Source organism: Lissotriton vulgaris, chromosome 12 (assembly GCF_964263255.1).
Source record: "Lissotriton vulgaris chromosome 12, aLisVul1.2, whole genome shotgun sequence".
Taxonomy (NCBI): domain Eukaryota; kingdom Metazoa; phylum Chordata; class Amphibia; order Caudata; family Salamandridae; genus Lissotriton; species Lissotriton vulgaris.
This window is the reverse complement of record NC_141700.1, coordinates 433,819,918-433,835,123: the sequence shown is the minus strand read 5'-3', so window position 1 is coordinate 433,835,123 and position 15,206 is coordinate 433,819,918. Positions and strand designations below refer to the sequence as shown.

General features: G+C 42.5%; 1 protein-coding gene across 1 annotated transcript in view; it reads right to left on the bottom strand.

The window, feature by feature from the left end:
• SLC12A4 (solute carrier family 12 member 4) overlaps positions 1 to 15,206 on the bottom strand; it is a 533,265-nt gene that overhangs the window by 232,228 nt on the left and 285,831 nt on the right. Inside the window, exon 10 of the mRNA XM_086945194.1 lies at positions 13,617 to 13,715. Coding sequence (XP_086801320.1) covers positions 13,617 to 13,715 — 99 coding nt within the window. The remainder of the gene's footprint in view (positions 1 to 13,616; positions 13,716 to 15,206) is intronic.

Genomic DNA, 15,206 nt, shown 5'->3' with positions numbered 1-15,206 from the left:
GGCTGCTTACTCGCCTGGCTAAGCTGCAAGGAAGAAGAAGCATAATGTGTGGGGAACTCATTCCCCCAACAAGAGAAACACAAACTTACAGTAAGAACATAGCCCAGGAGTTCACTCAATACTACCATAAATTCTACAAGGCACAGTCACAGGCAGACGACCAAGAGTCAGAACAATTCCTGAGAGCACCGCCATTTGCAGTTCTGTCAAAGGAAGAGGCTGAAATACTGGCAGCAAAACGAGCGCTCGAGGACCTGAAGGAGGCTCTCACGGTAATGTGAAGTGGAAATACACCAGGACCCAATGGGCTACCAGTGGAGCTGTTGAAGAGCATGGTCATGATGGTGGGCCTGCACCTGCTGCAGATGTTTGAAGATGCCACTGCACAGGGGCAGGTACCTCCTGATCTTTGGCATGCATTAATCACTGTAATATACAAGCAGGGCAAACCAAGAACAGACTGTGGGTCCTGTCACCCAGTCTCGCTTCTTAACATTGAAGCAGCCATATTGACCTGTAGGTTACATAAAGTTATAACATTGCTCATTCATTACAACAAGAGGAGGTTCATAACCTGTAGATCTCCCAGACAGGACCTGTAGTGACTATATAACTGGCTTGATGCAGTGAAGGAAGTTGGGGTTCCCTTGGCTGTGGTGTCAACTGAAGCTAAAAAAGCATTTGATTCAATACACTGTCCTCTATCTCTGGTCTTGAGGAGCTTTGGATGTAGACCTCGCTTTTGGAGCTGGGTGCCCCCGCTACATGCAGAGCCTAGGGCAGTGGTAAGAGTGTACGGGGACATGTCTGACACCTTCTGAGAAGAGCGGGGGACCAGGCAGGGATTTCCCCCGTCTTCCACCCTCCTCTTAGTCTTGTGCATTGAGCCGCTGGTGGCCTGTATTAGATAAGGGAGGGAAACTAGCATTAGCGATGCCTGGCAGAATGGGAGATGGCCACTATCTCTGTATGCACTGAAAAGGTTCTCCTTTACATATCAAATCCTGGGCAGATGCTGAATCCCCTGGAGATTTGTGGAACCTTTGGAGATTACTCTGGGTACAGAATAAACTGGCATAAATCGGTACTTGATTGGGTTGAAGTTTGAAGCCCTGAAGATACCGTCCGCATGCCCCTACCGGTGGTAGAAGACCGTTTCAAATATTTTGGCATTTTTGTCACCATGAATCTGGAGCAGTTCTGGAAGGCCAAGTTGAAGTGACCGTTGATGGTAACACTCCTTGGCAGAGATGCCAATTTTGAAATGATTGCTCTATCAAAACTCATATACGCTATGCAGAAAACACCCTACTCTATCCCAGAATCCTATGTCCCCAGACTAGACAGTGAGGTGAGACTACTCTTATGGGATAGAATACCCGCCCCCCCCCCCAGATATCAGTGAAAACCCATTACTGAGCTGCATACAAAAGGGGGATCCCCCTGCCATATATGCAGGCATATTACTGGGGCTCCCAAATTCGGACCATCAGTGACTGGAGGCACATCCTGAAAAGAGAACTGGTGGGCTGACTGAACAGACATGCGATGGTCAACCCCACCTGGGAGCACTACTTCTATGATGGAAGGGACAGAACTGTCCTGCCTGATCCTGCATAGGTGGCCGTGACGGCATGGGATACAATATGATCACAAATGGGATTCGAAACGATGCGTCGCGAAATAAACTCTAATATAGGTGGGGTCTGTGTTGATGGAGGTGCCTAGGCTGCAGTGCTTTGCCAGATGGAATCGAATTGGGAATTCTAGGATGAGTTGTCGTAGAAAACAAGCCATTGGATCATTTGAAATTCTCCAAGACTACTATGACCTCTCACATATTCAGCTATATAAATAAAGATAACTCAGACATGCCCTACATGCAAAAGGGTTAAATTGGGAAGACCTGCCTAAGTTGGCGTCTCTCGAGAATCTTCTGTTGCGGGCCCCACTGGGAAAAGGAGTGCTATCCTCATAGTACAAAGCTATACTAAATAATATCCCAGATAGCCTTAGGAACTTATGAGAACGTTGGGAACAGGACGTGGGGTGCTGGAGGATGTGGACTGGGAGGCCACCCTGATGCACCCTCCTAAGCTGGCCATTAGCGCATGCTTCCATTTTAGTCATCTTAAGATCCTACACTTGGCCTACTAGGATGCACAACATACAGATGATCCCATCACTTGACTGTCTATGATGTTTTAAGTCGTAGGTTCGTTTTATCACACACTGTGGGAACTCCCTGGGATCCAGAGACTGAAATAGGATTCGGCTGGCACTCAGTAGCACACTTGAGGACAAAATATCACACCGCCCCCAATTTCTGTTAAAAGGAGTCCCTGGGGACATCGATCTCCCAAGAGGAAAAGAAACCTAACTTTTGGGACTGATAGTAGCTAAGAAACATTTCACAGAATTGAGTAGTTGCCCCCTATACCAACTAGGAGTCAGTGGATTGCTGGGATGGATATATGCATGGGGGCTGAAAAAGTGATATTCAAAACAGGGTTTGCCTCCCTAACACAGTGATAGGGTGGAAGTGGGGAGATTGGTAACAAGCTGCATTCCTGAGGCAGGCATAGTTGAATCTGGTGCGGGGCAACCTGGGTCCTTCTTGGTTGCCACAGTCTACCATCTCTTTTGCATATATATACTGGAATATATCTGTATGCTACTAATTGTGTCATGTTCATTTGCTCAGATTGTATGTTATACAGGAAAGCTTCCAATTAAAAACAGTTGGATTTTTGATGTTTAGAAGTATGCAATGCAGAACATAGTGAGTGAGTACAGAGTATGCAGTGTGGTTGTTTTAACACACTATGTATGGGTAATTAAACAAAGGTGAAGGAACCAGGGGTGCTTTATATTCAAAGATTTGGGGTAAGTAGAAGTGGCAAAGTTGAATACAAAGAGGGTGCTAGGTGGTCATTGGTGGAATGTGAAACTTGTAGCCAAGTAAGAGGTTGTTGTGTACTTGGTCAAACTGGAGGTTGGAACAAATGGGATAAGTTAGAAGATTTTTTTCTAGAAGTGGATGTCAAACCATCATCAGCATCTAGGAAAGGGGTCAGCAAACCACTGATTTAGAAGGGAGATTATTGCATGCATTACACCTCATGTTAAATTACATAACTGTATTGTTCTTGTCCTGTCGTTATTACGTCAAAGAAAGATGAGGGGTATTTTTGTCCTCTGCATTCTGGGATGTTTGACCTCTCCTACTGGGTTTCCCTGCGGAATAAGGTAACACCATTATTAGTAATCCTAGTATTCTTGAGAGTTGGATGTTTCCTATGAACGGAGGTTTTTCAGGCTCGCCAATAAATTGTATAATTACATTACTGGAATTCTTCTTTCTTAACTGCACAAACAGATATCATACACAGACCAACAGACCTAAATGATCAAATAGCTCATTTTAGGATTCATAGCTTCACTAACTCGAAAGAGAAACGTGCACTTCAAGGTTAAATTGTTGAATAATCCATGCTTTTTTTTTTTTACAAATACTGACTATGAAATCTATGCATCTGTGCATTCGAGGTTCACAATTCCCACATTGGTGGTAGTATCTCTCTCCTGTCATACTGCTTGGAAAAAGCCTGCAGGGTATTATTTTCTTACTGCAAGCCCAATGTGCAGCCTCTAGACTGCTTTATTGGGGCAGAGGGGTGGGCTGAGATGTTCCTCTCTGGCCTACATCATTTCCCATGTGCCCTGCTCTACACAGACACTTTCCGGATTATAATTCCCCTAAAGAAGACACCTCTGTTATGAGAGTTATCAACCAGAGGCATGGCATGTGAAGACACATCATCTACGTGCCTTTATTGTGAGCTACTCGATAGGGAAAAAGAGAAAGCTATGTACGAGATGTATACTAGAGAAATGGGGAACAGAGTCATGAAGCCAGGTTTTGGATGTGTATTTCGGAGTTTGGGGGGGGGGGGGGTGGGGGGGGAGAAGGCCAAATATAGTTGTATGTTTATGGGAGAGAGCAGCTTATGTTCTGGTGCAAAGGTTCATTGGGGATTTAGGTGAAAAAGGAGGACACTTAGAAATGGGTTATGTTTTAGGAGAATGAGGGCTAGCACATTGTCAGGAATTAAATGTGTGTTTGAAGGGATGTTGAGACGTAGTACACAAGATATTCAGATCAGGGATGTGCAAAACTCCCATTATTTACAGTAGTGTAATTTCGCAAAATTATACATAATTCCGTGAAATGCATCTCGCACTCATAGCATTACCCAAATGGTCTGTTCAAGTAAAAATTAAAGCCGAAAATGTAATTTCTAGTTGGTTTCCACTCGCTCACATTCAAAACGCTCCGATCTCATTCAGATTTGGAGCTTTGTGCAGCAAAAGTACCCAATTGGTCTGTTTGGGGAAAAAAATATACCTGAAATACTGCTTGCATTAAAAAATTACCCAAACGGTACAACTCGCATTAGTTTCCCACTATAAACTGCATCAAGCGGCGTATTTGCATAACCTCTGTAATTTCACATACATTTTGTTATGGAATATTACGCCAATTATGCCGGCATAATGAAAATGTCCCCCAGATCGAATTCAGATAAGCATTGGAGGTTGGACACTGAATCAATTATGGGCTGTACAGGATGTGGGGTATAAATCCTGGTATGGGGATGTTTGTAGGTGTGAGGCCTACAGAAGTCAGGTGTGGCCTTTTTTGAAACATTGGGTGCATCGTAGAAACAGATTTGTGTTTGATGACGGGCTTTAAATGAGACATAGGCTCCTTTTGGAGACATTTAGCGTGCAGGAAGTCTTGTTCAAGTTGTCAGGAAGTAGAAGCCTGATTGATTAGGGTTTTACAGAGCTATAAGTGGCAGGACTCCAAACATGGACCTTTTTTGGCAGTATTAGTGTGTGTGAGGGGGGGGAAAGAGTACATGACACCAGGTTTATACTCTGAGTTGTTGCCAGGAAACTGTGTGTAAGCTCTTTCTGGAGTGTTGTGGTATAAAATACAAGTCCTGAGGGTAAGAACCGAGGTATTAGAGTATGTGTTAATGGGTGAAATGAAAATTGACATTTGTTAAGGGCAAACTGCCACTCCGAAAGGAGCATCCTGGCGCTGGTGTGGAGGTAAGCGGCTGCTCAGAAATTCTTAGATGAGAGAGAGGCTAAGTTCATCCGGGACTCCGAAAATCCAAGTCTTTCGTTTTTTTCTATATTGTGTTTCAGATGTATACGTTCTCAGATGCGGTGGCAGTAAATTACAGGCCCTGATGCCTAATGCTGTTAATGTTTTTCCTCCCCTAGTTTTGTATCTGAAACTGGGAGGTTTGATATGGTTGGCTGAGGAGGACCTGAGGGTTCTGGTTGTACTGTAGGGAGTGAATCTTGATGCGAGGTAATGTGGCCCCAGTTGGATTGAGGCTCTGAAGGTGATGAGGAGAATCTTAAAGAGTATTCTCTTGTGTAGTGGGAGCCAGTGAAGGGTTTTCAGGGCTGTAGAAGCAGAGGAGGAGGTGGAGCTGGATTTTCTGTATGGGTGAGTATGATTGAGGGTTGATAGTATTCCAGGAGATGCGAGTCTTGAGGAAGCATGTGAATATCAGGTATGGAAAGAAGAGCTGATGGGATGCTAAGTATTGGGTTTATTTGAAGGGTTTGGCAGGGAAACAAATGGGAGTGTGTGCTAGGGTAATGGAGCAGGAAAACACATACATGTGAACCTAGAAGATGGCAGGATTCCTTATTTGGAAGGGTTACCAGATCTTGCAGGACCCTACATTTGAAGTCCTGGGCTTGTATTTAGAAAACAAATGCCTTTTGACAGTCATCTTTGTGCTCCAATTGAACCAAATGGATTACGGTTCCTGAAAACAGGTAACTGATAAAGTAACGCCCAGATAATTAGTTACCAAGTGACATGGAGCAACGGGACAACTGTAGGGGCGCGTTGGGGTGAGGTGGAGGGATGCTGTTTTATGCTGCAAATGTTCTGTTGCCAATCCAGCAAACCGAATATTCGGGTAATGAAATTATCACGAGTCCAATTTATAAAAAACTGCAATATGGAAAAATTAACAGAAACTGAAAAGCAACGAAAATCTAAAATGCAGATGGGAACCAAAACGCATAAAGTGCAGATCAATCTGAAAACGAGGGGCTTATCAAAGCTGTGAGTCTGTTTCACCATGTAACACAAGCAGTTATGGCAAATTACAGGTTTTCTGCATATTGGATGATTGCCTTTGTGAGGTCTGCCCTCACTTATAATAGGCACAAGAGATTCCCGCTCAATTTATGGTGCAGCAGTTTCCAAGGTCACTAATGCAGCACATACATATGTGGCACATACACAGTTTCACTCTTCGGATGAGACCTTTTCTGCTTGAACCAAGACTCTCAAGAGAAGACTATACAAAAATCTTTCCATTCCATTCTTTCCATTCTGCTTACAAGACCACAGTTAGACTGTCAAAGGGCCATGACTGAGGTGGCTACAGTTGGGTAGGTGGGACTCACAGCAGACAGAGTTCAGATGCTGGGATCAAGGTAGTTGGAGCTTTTTCTGTCCCTGAGGCTCATATCAGGATGCCAGCCAACTAGCCCTTGGAGTCACTCTGGTAGTCCTGGATTCAAGATACTAGTCCAGTTCTTATCACTCAGGTGGCAGAGCAAAAGAGTACACATTTGGACTTATGGAAGACTCAAAAGAGCTATTGCGCTTCTCTAGTCCATCCTATGGAGCAGCACAATAGCCCTTTTGAGTCTTCCACAAGTCCAAAGGTGTACTGAGAGTTGGGTCTGAGGGTCCAATATGTATACCTGGTGCCCACTTTAAAATAGGAGAAGGTTCTGGAAGTTTCCACAACCAGAGGTGATTGGAATGTTCTACCTCCCTGCTCTGGCCCCAGCTTGTCTGGAGTGAGAAAAGATTAATGTTAAACCTTTGTGGGATGTCTAGGGCCTACTCTATTGGTGACATATATGTATTAAAAGGAAGCTTTCTGCCTGGCAGAAGGTTCATATTGCCAGGTCGAAATAGAAGTTTAAAACTACAGACACAGCCTGCAATTGCAGGCCTGAGACATGTCTAAAAGTCTATTTAAGTGAGTGCCATGATCAGGGCTGCTAGCCCACAAGTAGCACTTCATTTACTGGCCCCCGGTACATGTGGTACTACTTTGCTAGGGACTTACTAGTAAATTAATTGTGCCAATTGGGTGTAAGCCAGTCCTGCAAGAAGAAACTCACCAAGATCACCGCTGCGGGCCTGGTGCCGACGCGGATGCCAGGCACCTCTGCCCGACTGTGGGCGGAGCCTACAAGACTGTGAGGAGCTGCACAGGCTCTTCATTGAAGTCCCAGGTCCCAGGAGGGGGCACGGGTGAAGCCGGGAGAGTTGCTGCGGTGGTCGGAGCTCCCAGGAGAGGAGGAGAGCCCCTTGTCTGTATTCTGCTGCGGAGCTAAAGGAAGCTCCTGAGGCCACTGCTGAAGAAGCTCTAATGTGTTTCCTGCTTACTGATGCCTTGCATAAGGTTCTATACCAAAGGCCTATTTGGTATATGCCCAAAACAATCTATGCAAATGTACTTATGCCTATTGTTATGAAAATGTGCTTATACTCATGGTTTATGCCCCCATCTGAATATGGGTGCAGAATGCATTTGTACCTAGGATGATGCCTAATGCTTTTCCCCTCAGGATTGCAGTGTTGATTTTAGGCCTATTGTGTCCCTGCGTAAGAGGTGCCACATACGAATATGTTTCTAGGCCTAATGTTTTCATTCCAGGCCTGCGCTAATGTGTTCATGCTAATGCAGGTTTTGTTCATGCTAATGCAGGTTTTGCAGTGCTGCCGCTATGTTCCCATGTTAATGCCTACATGGCTGGTTTTATGTTTAGGCCTAATGGTTTTGTGCTAATGTGATTGACTCTTGCATCTGCACCAAAAACTTGAAACTCTCTTCCACCAGAAATCCGTAGAATCTCTTCCAAGGTTGCCTTCAAACTGGAGCAAAAAGATTCCTCATGAATAGGTTCTTACCTTAACAAGAGGAGCGACTATCCGCTCTAATCGCAACTGACATATTACGGTATTGGTTGTTAATCTTGTATTTTACTATTGTATTTGCTCTCCCTTTTGTCATTTTGTTTCTTTGACTAGCCCCTTCTTCACTTACCCCAGGTTCATATATGGTCCTTTATGTGTGCACTATTTGATATAATGCCTATGTATATCCCCTATTTGACTCATGTACTGATCTGATAACTTCATTTCCCTCGAACTGTAAAGCGCTCCGCTATCCTTCGGGATCAAGTTTGCGCTATATAAAACTATATAAATAAAAAATAAATAAATATTGGAGTTTATGTGGGCCTGCCATACTCGAAGTTACATTAGTTACAACAGAACAAGGGTACAATTAATGTTTCCTGGATGCAAAAGGTCAGAGAAAATACAAATTGGTCTGCCAAATAAACGTATGTCCCTTCCGTTAGCTGGTGCAACAGCAGTGGCAAGCACTCAAGTGGTAGCTAAGACTTACAAACTACAACTCATGTTTGAATTTGCAGAAGGAGCGCACATCCTAGTTGCCACACTTAAAAGCATACCAGTTACGCTACACAGACTTCGAACAGAGCCAATGAATTTGCGTTCGAAATGCATATTCTATAATCCTAATGTAAAATTATAAAATGTTGGGTAAGCCATCACTTGCTAGTCCCCTGTTTAATTTCTCAAACCTTATGGGCTCTGGTAACAAAGGCAACAATATTCCAATGATAATATATCACAATGCCGTCCAAGATATCCGTACATGTGTTTATTCATCAAGAAGAGTGGTAATGTAGTTTAAGCTTTCTAAAAAAATCCAGATACTGAGCTCTTCCTCGAAATTTATTTATACCAAGGCCACATATAACCAAGTATTAGCAAAACCAATATAAATTGCTCGTGCAAGAGCTATTGTCTTTGTCAATAGCAAGATCTGTTAGCCATGATGTACAGCAGTGCAGCTGCTCTACAGCATAGTTGAAAGTTAGAAAGAAAGATGCTCTGAATGGCCAACAGTGATTACGAGAGACAGCGATCCTAGTGTGCAAATAGTCCCTGTTTTCACCAACAACAAAAAAAGAGAGAAATGACAATAAGACATTGTCAGCGAACGTAAACCAACAAGAAATTAAAATATACATTCATGCATCAATCTTTAATGGTGGGAGTACATTTGTGCGAAAGACTGAGGGTGCTGGGCAAAACATACATTATGCAATAATAACAAAAATAAATGATAAGTGGCATCCATAAATGGGTGCGAGGGCTTCAATCTACTTCAAGCGCTCTGAAGTTTTTAAAATCAAGAAGAATTATGGCATGGCTATGATCAGCGATGTTTGAAACTCACAAATAAATAAAAGGCATTCAAGGAAAAACAACTCATTTGTTGAATTATCTTACCTCTGAGCGAAGTTCGTCCTGTTGAACCCGCCTGAAGACCGTCCCAAAAAGGCCATCAACAGTTTTGCATTATTTTGAAACCTATTGGTGTTGAACTTTGTGTGCTTTTTTTCTGGCAGGGCAGGAGGGGAAAAGCAAATAAGGGTGGGGAAGAGGCAGGGAGTAGGCAGGCCAAGCAGCAACAGGGAAAGCGGCAGGGTTGACCAGACAAGCAACAACAGAGGGGTGGGGTGGCGGGGCAAGAAACTATTTGGTAGTGGAAAGTCAGGAAGAGGATGGAAATAAAAAAGGAAAAAGGAAAAAAGTACTTCTGAAAACGAAGAGCAGTAGATGGCCAATTTGCAAGTGAAGCAGTACTTGGGACATGCTTCAGTGTAGGGCCAAACACTCAAATAGGAAATTAAGCAGGCACTCGGTGACCAAAGAGAAGCAAAGAAATGAGTGACGCTGAAGCCAACCGATGGTAAGCAATGGAAGGTGTTGTAAAAATGTTGAGGTAGGCAGCAGGACACTTCTTAGTAGTTACAGGATAAGTTTATTAAGTTACACCTCGCCAGACCAGACCATTAAAAGTGTTGAACATTCAAATACAACATAGAATGTAGACAGGCATTCTGGGAGGCTAGTAGGTAGGAGCATGGAGGAAAGTGTGATGACAGGAGGTAGCCATGTTGGGAGGAGAACCAGTTTACTACACATCCTCCTCCTTTATCTAGAAAGGACTAATGACTGCAGATGGCCATGTTGGGAAGAGCATGTGTTTACTACACAACATCCTCCTTCATTTAGAAATGTATTTCAGATCCTCCTCCTTTATAAAGGAAAGAAAATAAAGATAGAGAAGGAAAATGAGCATTAAGGGGCAAAGAGTGTTAAGAGTGAATGTAAGGTGAGGCGCATCACACAAAAACAACTAATAGGTATCACCACCACATATTCCCCTTAAACTGATACAACAGGAAAAACAGTCCACTCTCTCCTATCTGTCCTTGACCAGCAAAAACAAAGACAGTTCACTTTCTTCAACCTGTTTTATGCTCTAGGGTGAAGATAAAAGTTCTACTGAAGATAGAATTTGAACTAGAAGTACCGGTCTCGTTCTGGATCCCTCTAACAGGTTCTTGACATCTTTCTTAGTTATTGGGTCCTTTGCTCTGGTTGAGGGGCCCTGGGTTGTTTTTTAGATTTTGTTTCCGGATTCTCCGTTGAAAAGAAATGTTTTTGTTGGTTTTTTTCTTTCATTTTCTGATACTGGACAGATCCTGTTGCAGGAGCTTCTTCTGGGTTATGGATCACTGTCCAAACTGTGGGACGTTTGACCCCCTCCTGGTTCTCAGTCAAGGTGAAGAGATTCCTGACGAGTTTCCAGATGTGGAACGTTAGACCCAGTTCTCTGACCCACTTCTGCTTGCCATACCAATCATTGAAATGCAATTGGATAATTTGGAAAGTGGCAATGATTTATTAAATATTGACCTGGAGAAAACTATAGCAAGTGCAATGTGAACCTAATTTGAACAAGAACAGAGAACATAGAATTGGGACTCACACTCCAATTCAGGGAAAACGAAGGACTGAGGGAGTTGGCCCAGAACGAGGCCGGGAGAGGACAAAGGAGGTCCCAGGACTGGAAGGGGACAAAGGCCACAGAATTAGTACAGGGAGAGGACAAAGCAAGTCCCAGGATTGGCAGAAGCAGGAACCGGGAGAAGACAAAGGAAGTCCAAGGACCGGCAGAACTAGAAGGGGACAAACGATGTCTCAGAATTAGTACCGGGAGAGGACAAAGGATGTCCCAGGACCGGAAGGGGACAAAGCCCCCAGAATCAGTACTGGGAGAGGACAAAGGATGTCCCAGGACCGGAAGGGGACAGAGGCCCCAGAATCAGAACAGGAAGTGGACAAAGGACGTCCCAGGACTGGAAGGGGACAAAAGCCCCAGTATTAGTACCGGGAGTGGACAAAGGAGGTCCCAAGACCGTGAGTGGACACAACCGAGATTCATAACAGATTTGTCCTAAGAACCAAGACAAAAGTGCCAGTACCACGACAGAAAATCGTGACAAGGTGGTTCCCAGAACAAGGACGAATGTTCCGCGACTAGAACCAGGCCTTATAGACCACAGTACTTTTGTCTCAGAGGTTACCATTTTCTCTTCTTCTATTTGTGGCAGGTTACTTTTAGTTCTCCTGTTTCTTCTTGTTTTTTCTGGCCGCAGTTGGCTGGACCTTGTTGAGTTCTTGATGCAAGGTTTTGCTCGTGCTGCGCTGATCTTCTTAGTTTGCCTCTCTGGTCTGGTCAGCCAAGATAGTTACAAGATAGTCGCCAACATTTTGTAAAGATGTTGACGTAGGCAGCAGGACACTTCTTAGTAGTTACAGGATAGGTTTATTAAGTTACAGCAGAGCAACACACCTCGCCAGCTGACCAGACCATCAACTGACAAGTGTGGAACATTCAAGTACAACATAGAAGGTAGACAGGCATTCTGGGAGGCTAGTAGGTAGAAGCATAGAGGAAAGTGTGATGACAGCAGGTGACCATGTTGGGAGGAGAACCAGTTTACTACAGACGGCCCCTGTAAGTAAATAAAATGTCTTCTAAGCAACAACACATTCGCCGTCTCAGGCGAGACTTAAAGTATAGGGAGTAGAGGTAGAAGTGGGCAAACTGTCTAAGAAGTGAGGGCGCCTACCAAACATACCAAAAGGAATAAAACAACCAACAGTGACCCCAAACCATTTAGGGGCGCTAGGGTGAAAACAGGATAGTGTTTAAAGAGGGGGCAGAATATGTTCTGCCAGTAAGAAAACAGCCCTTACCATGCACAGTAATTTACCACGCAGGTAATTATTATTTTTTTTTAACATCCTTTTCATGTTATTTAAAAAAGTGTTTTTTTAGGGCTTAGGGGTGAGTAGAGGTAAAAGGATGCAAGAGGGATTTTAGGGTCAGGATGAACAAAGGTAAAGGGTAAACGTAGGGTTCACGTGGATAGATAAGTGAGGTAAGGAAACATTTAGGGTTCAGGGGTGGGTAAAGGGAGATTAAGGTGATATTAGGGTTTGGTGGTGGGTAGGAGTAAAGGGAAGCAATGTTGATAGTGTTTTGTGGGTAAGTAAAGGGAGGGAAGGGGAATTTAGGGTTCAGTGGTGGGTGAAGTAAAGGGAGGTAAGGGTGACTTTAGGGAACGGTGGCTATAGATAAAGGAAGAGATGGGTGAATTTAGGGTTCAGGGGCAGGCCGAGGTAAAGGGAGGTAAGGGTGATTTTATGACAAATTCACAACATATCCTGAGCTACAGCACAAAAAATAAATACAGTCATGTAAAGTAATTTTAAAGTTGTTTCTTCTTTTATTCACAAGTGTGTAATCTTCCAAGACACAGTCTAGCCGCCAACACGTGTTTTCGTCTGTTGTGGTTCTCGCCACAGACTTCTTCAGGGCTATAGCTAGGCTACCATTATATTCACTTCTTAAGTATGTTGACAATAAAGTGAAGTCACTCTTCTTTCCGATTTAAAATAGTGTTCGAGTTTAGACTCCAAAGCTAAACTTCTCAAATTCTTCACTGGATTCCAATATCATTGAATTACATAAAATGACCTCTACCCGACTACGGACCAACAGCGTATGCATGAGAAACCGGGGTGATTTTATGGTTTAGGGGTGGGCAGAGTTAAAGAGAAGTAAGAGTGAAATAAACCTTATGAAATTCCCTTTTGACAATGAATAAAACATTGTCTAATTTATAAAAGAGGTACACAATGTATGTTTGAGACACTGGTCACATGAAAAAAATATTTGTTAATGCTAGTTGTTTGAGTTCAGCTATTAGAAATACCGGTTTGTGGTTAAAGTTGCCTTGAACACAAAAGCAAATAAATATACCACAATCTGAGCGCAATACAAATCAAGAAATCAATTTGTACTTGGTGCATGCTACAGGGAAGAAAACAAACACATGGAGAGAAAGTCAAGCACAAGTGAAGCCAACACAGGCTCACCAATCAAAGGAAAGAAATTAAGGGTGACAATGAAGCCAACTATCGGTAAGTAATAAGCGGGCTAAAAACCTCTTTTTAAAGGCGTTTTTCTTTAAAGAAACTGATCTTCGAAAGTGACAGCATATGTGTGGTCTCAGGCGAGTCTTAAAAAGGATACAGACCAAAGAGGTTGTTACAATGGCAAGTATTGTCCCGACTGGAATTGACTTTTGCGCATCCTTGAGGTCTCCTGATCTGTTGGATCCAGCCATAATACCTTGATAATAAAGACAATTCATTGATGAAAACAATCAAATATTCACAAATATGTTGGCTACATTTACACTTTTTAAACAATTCTAACCTTTTTTTATAGATAACAATGTGAATTAGGTAACTGCCAGTCAGCCCATGAATATCATTAAGGTTAATTTATGGTATAAACAAAGAAACACCAACATGTAGCCACACCCTAGTCAGGTAAAAAGGACTGCAACCCTTACTGGAATAATTATCCTAAACAACAAGTGACTAATGATCAAATGAAGTATTTCACAATAATAAACAATTTGCAACTTGGAAAGATAAGACTAAACACAGGACAACACAGTTTCAAAACAAATGGGTTCCTTTTACTTTCAACACAATATAGTGTCTGAATGTGCTAACTCAATTACAATCCATTCAGTTAATTCTATCAGCTAAATTCTACTGATCAGTTGATCTCACTTGAACTGATATATTAAGATATAAATTCACGTTTAATGGTGATTAAGACGTTTAAGGAAATTTTAACCCAAAAAACAATACATTAGTTACATATTCTATATCCGGACATGAATAACAATTATCTTATTCTAAATGTATTGTTTCATTTCAATTTTGTTCAATACAGTTGTTGGCTGCTTATAAAACATGTTCTACCAGGACTCTAACATCAAAAAGGCCTCCAACAATAGCAAATATAAAGCACTTTGTCTCTATAGAATGGTATAGCAGAGAAATAGACCGTAGACAGCGTAGTCAAGGTAAGATGGTCCAGGAATTTATCAATTACGTGCTACACTATACCATATATTAAGTATGGAAAGAAATTGACCGTTGCTTTTTTTTACATATTTCAAAAACATGCCACCCCCGATCCATACCATCTCTTAGGCCAATTAAAAGAGTAATCTTGGGTCAGGTCAGTCCCAAAATAATATATGAATTAAGAATTTCTTCATAATTAGGCCACTTGAGCAAAGTTGTAATCATTAAAGTTGTATCCATCTTCTGAAGTTCTTATACCAACATTGAATACTGAAGAAAATGAGATCTTGGAGGTTTCTGTAAGCTCCACACAAATAAAATGAACCAGAATTAATTGCAATCTTCAGCCTGCAAGGATGTATGACGTTACAACGCATTCCATTACAACGCATACCATTACAACAAATTTGTTTTAACTACCTTTACAACGCATTCCATTACAACGCTTAATACCTTTACAACACATACCATTACAACGCATACCATTACATTGCATGTATGGTAAGTATTGGCTAGTGTAGCGGTAAAAATTACTATTTTAACTCCAGGGGGTGCACCAGTAGTGTAAGTGTTGGATAGTGTAGGGGTAAAAAATACTATTCTAACTCCAGGGGGTGCAACAGTAGGGTGTTGGGTAGTGTAGGGGTAAAAATTACTATTCTAACTCCAGGGGATGCAACAGTAGGGTAAGTTTTGGATAGTGCAGGGGTAAAAATTACTATTCTAACTCCAGGGG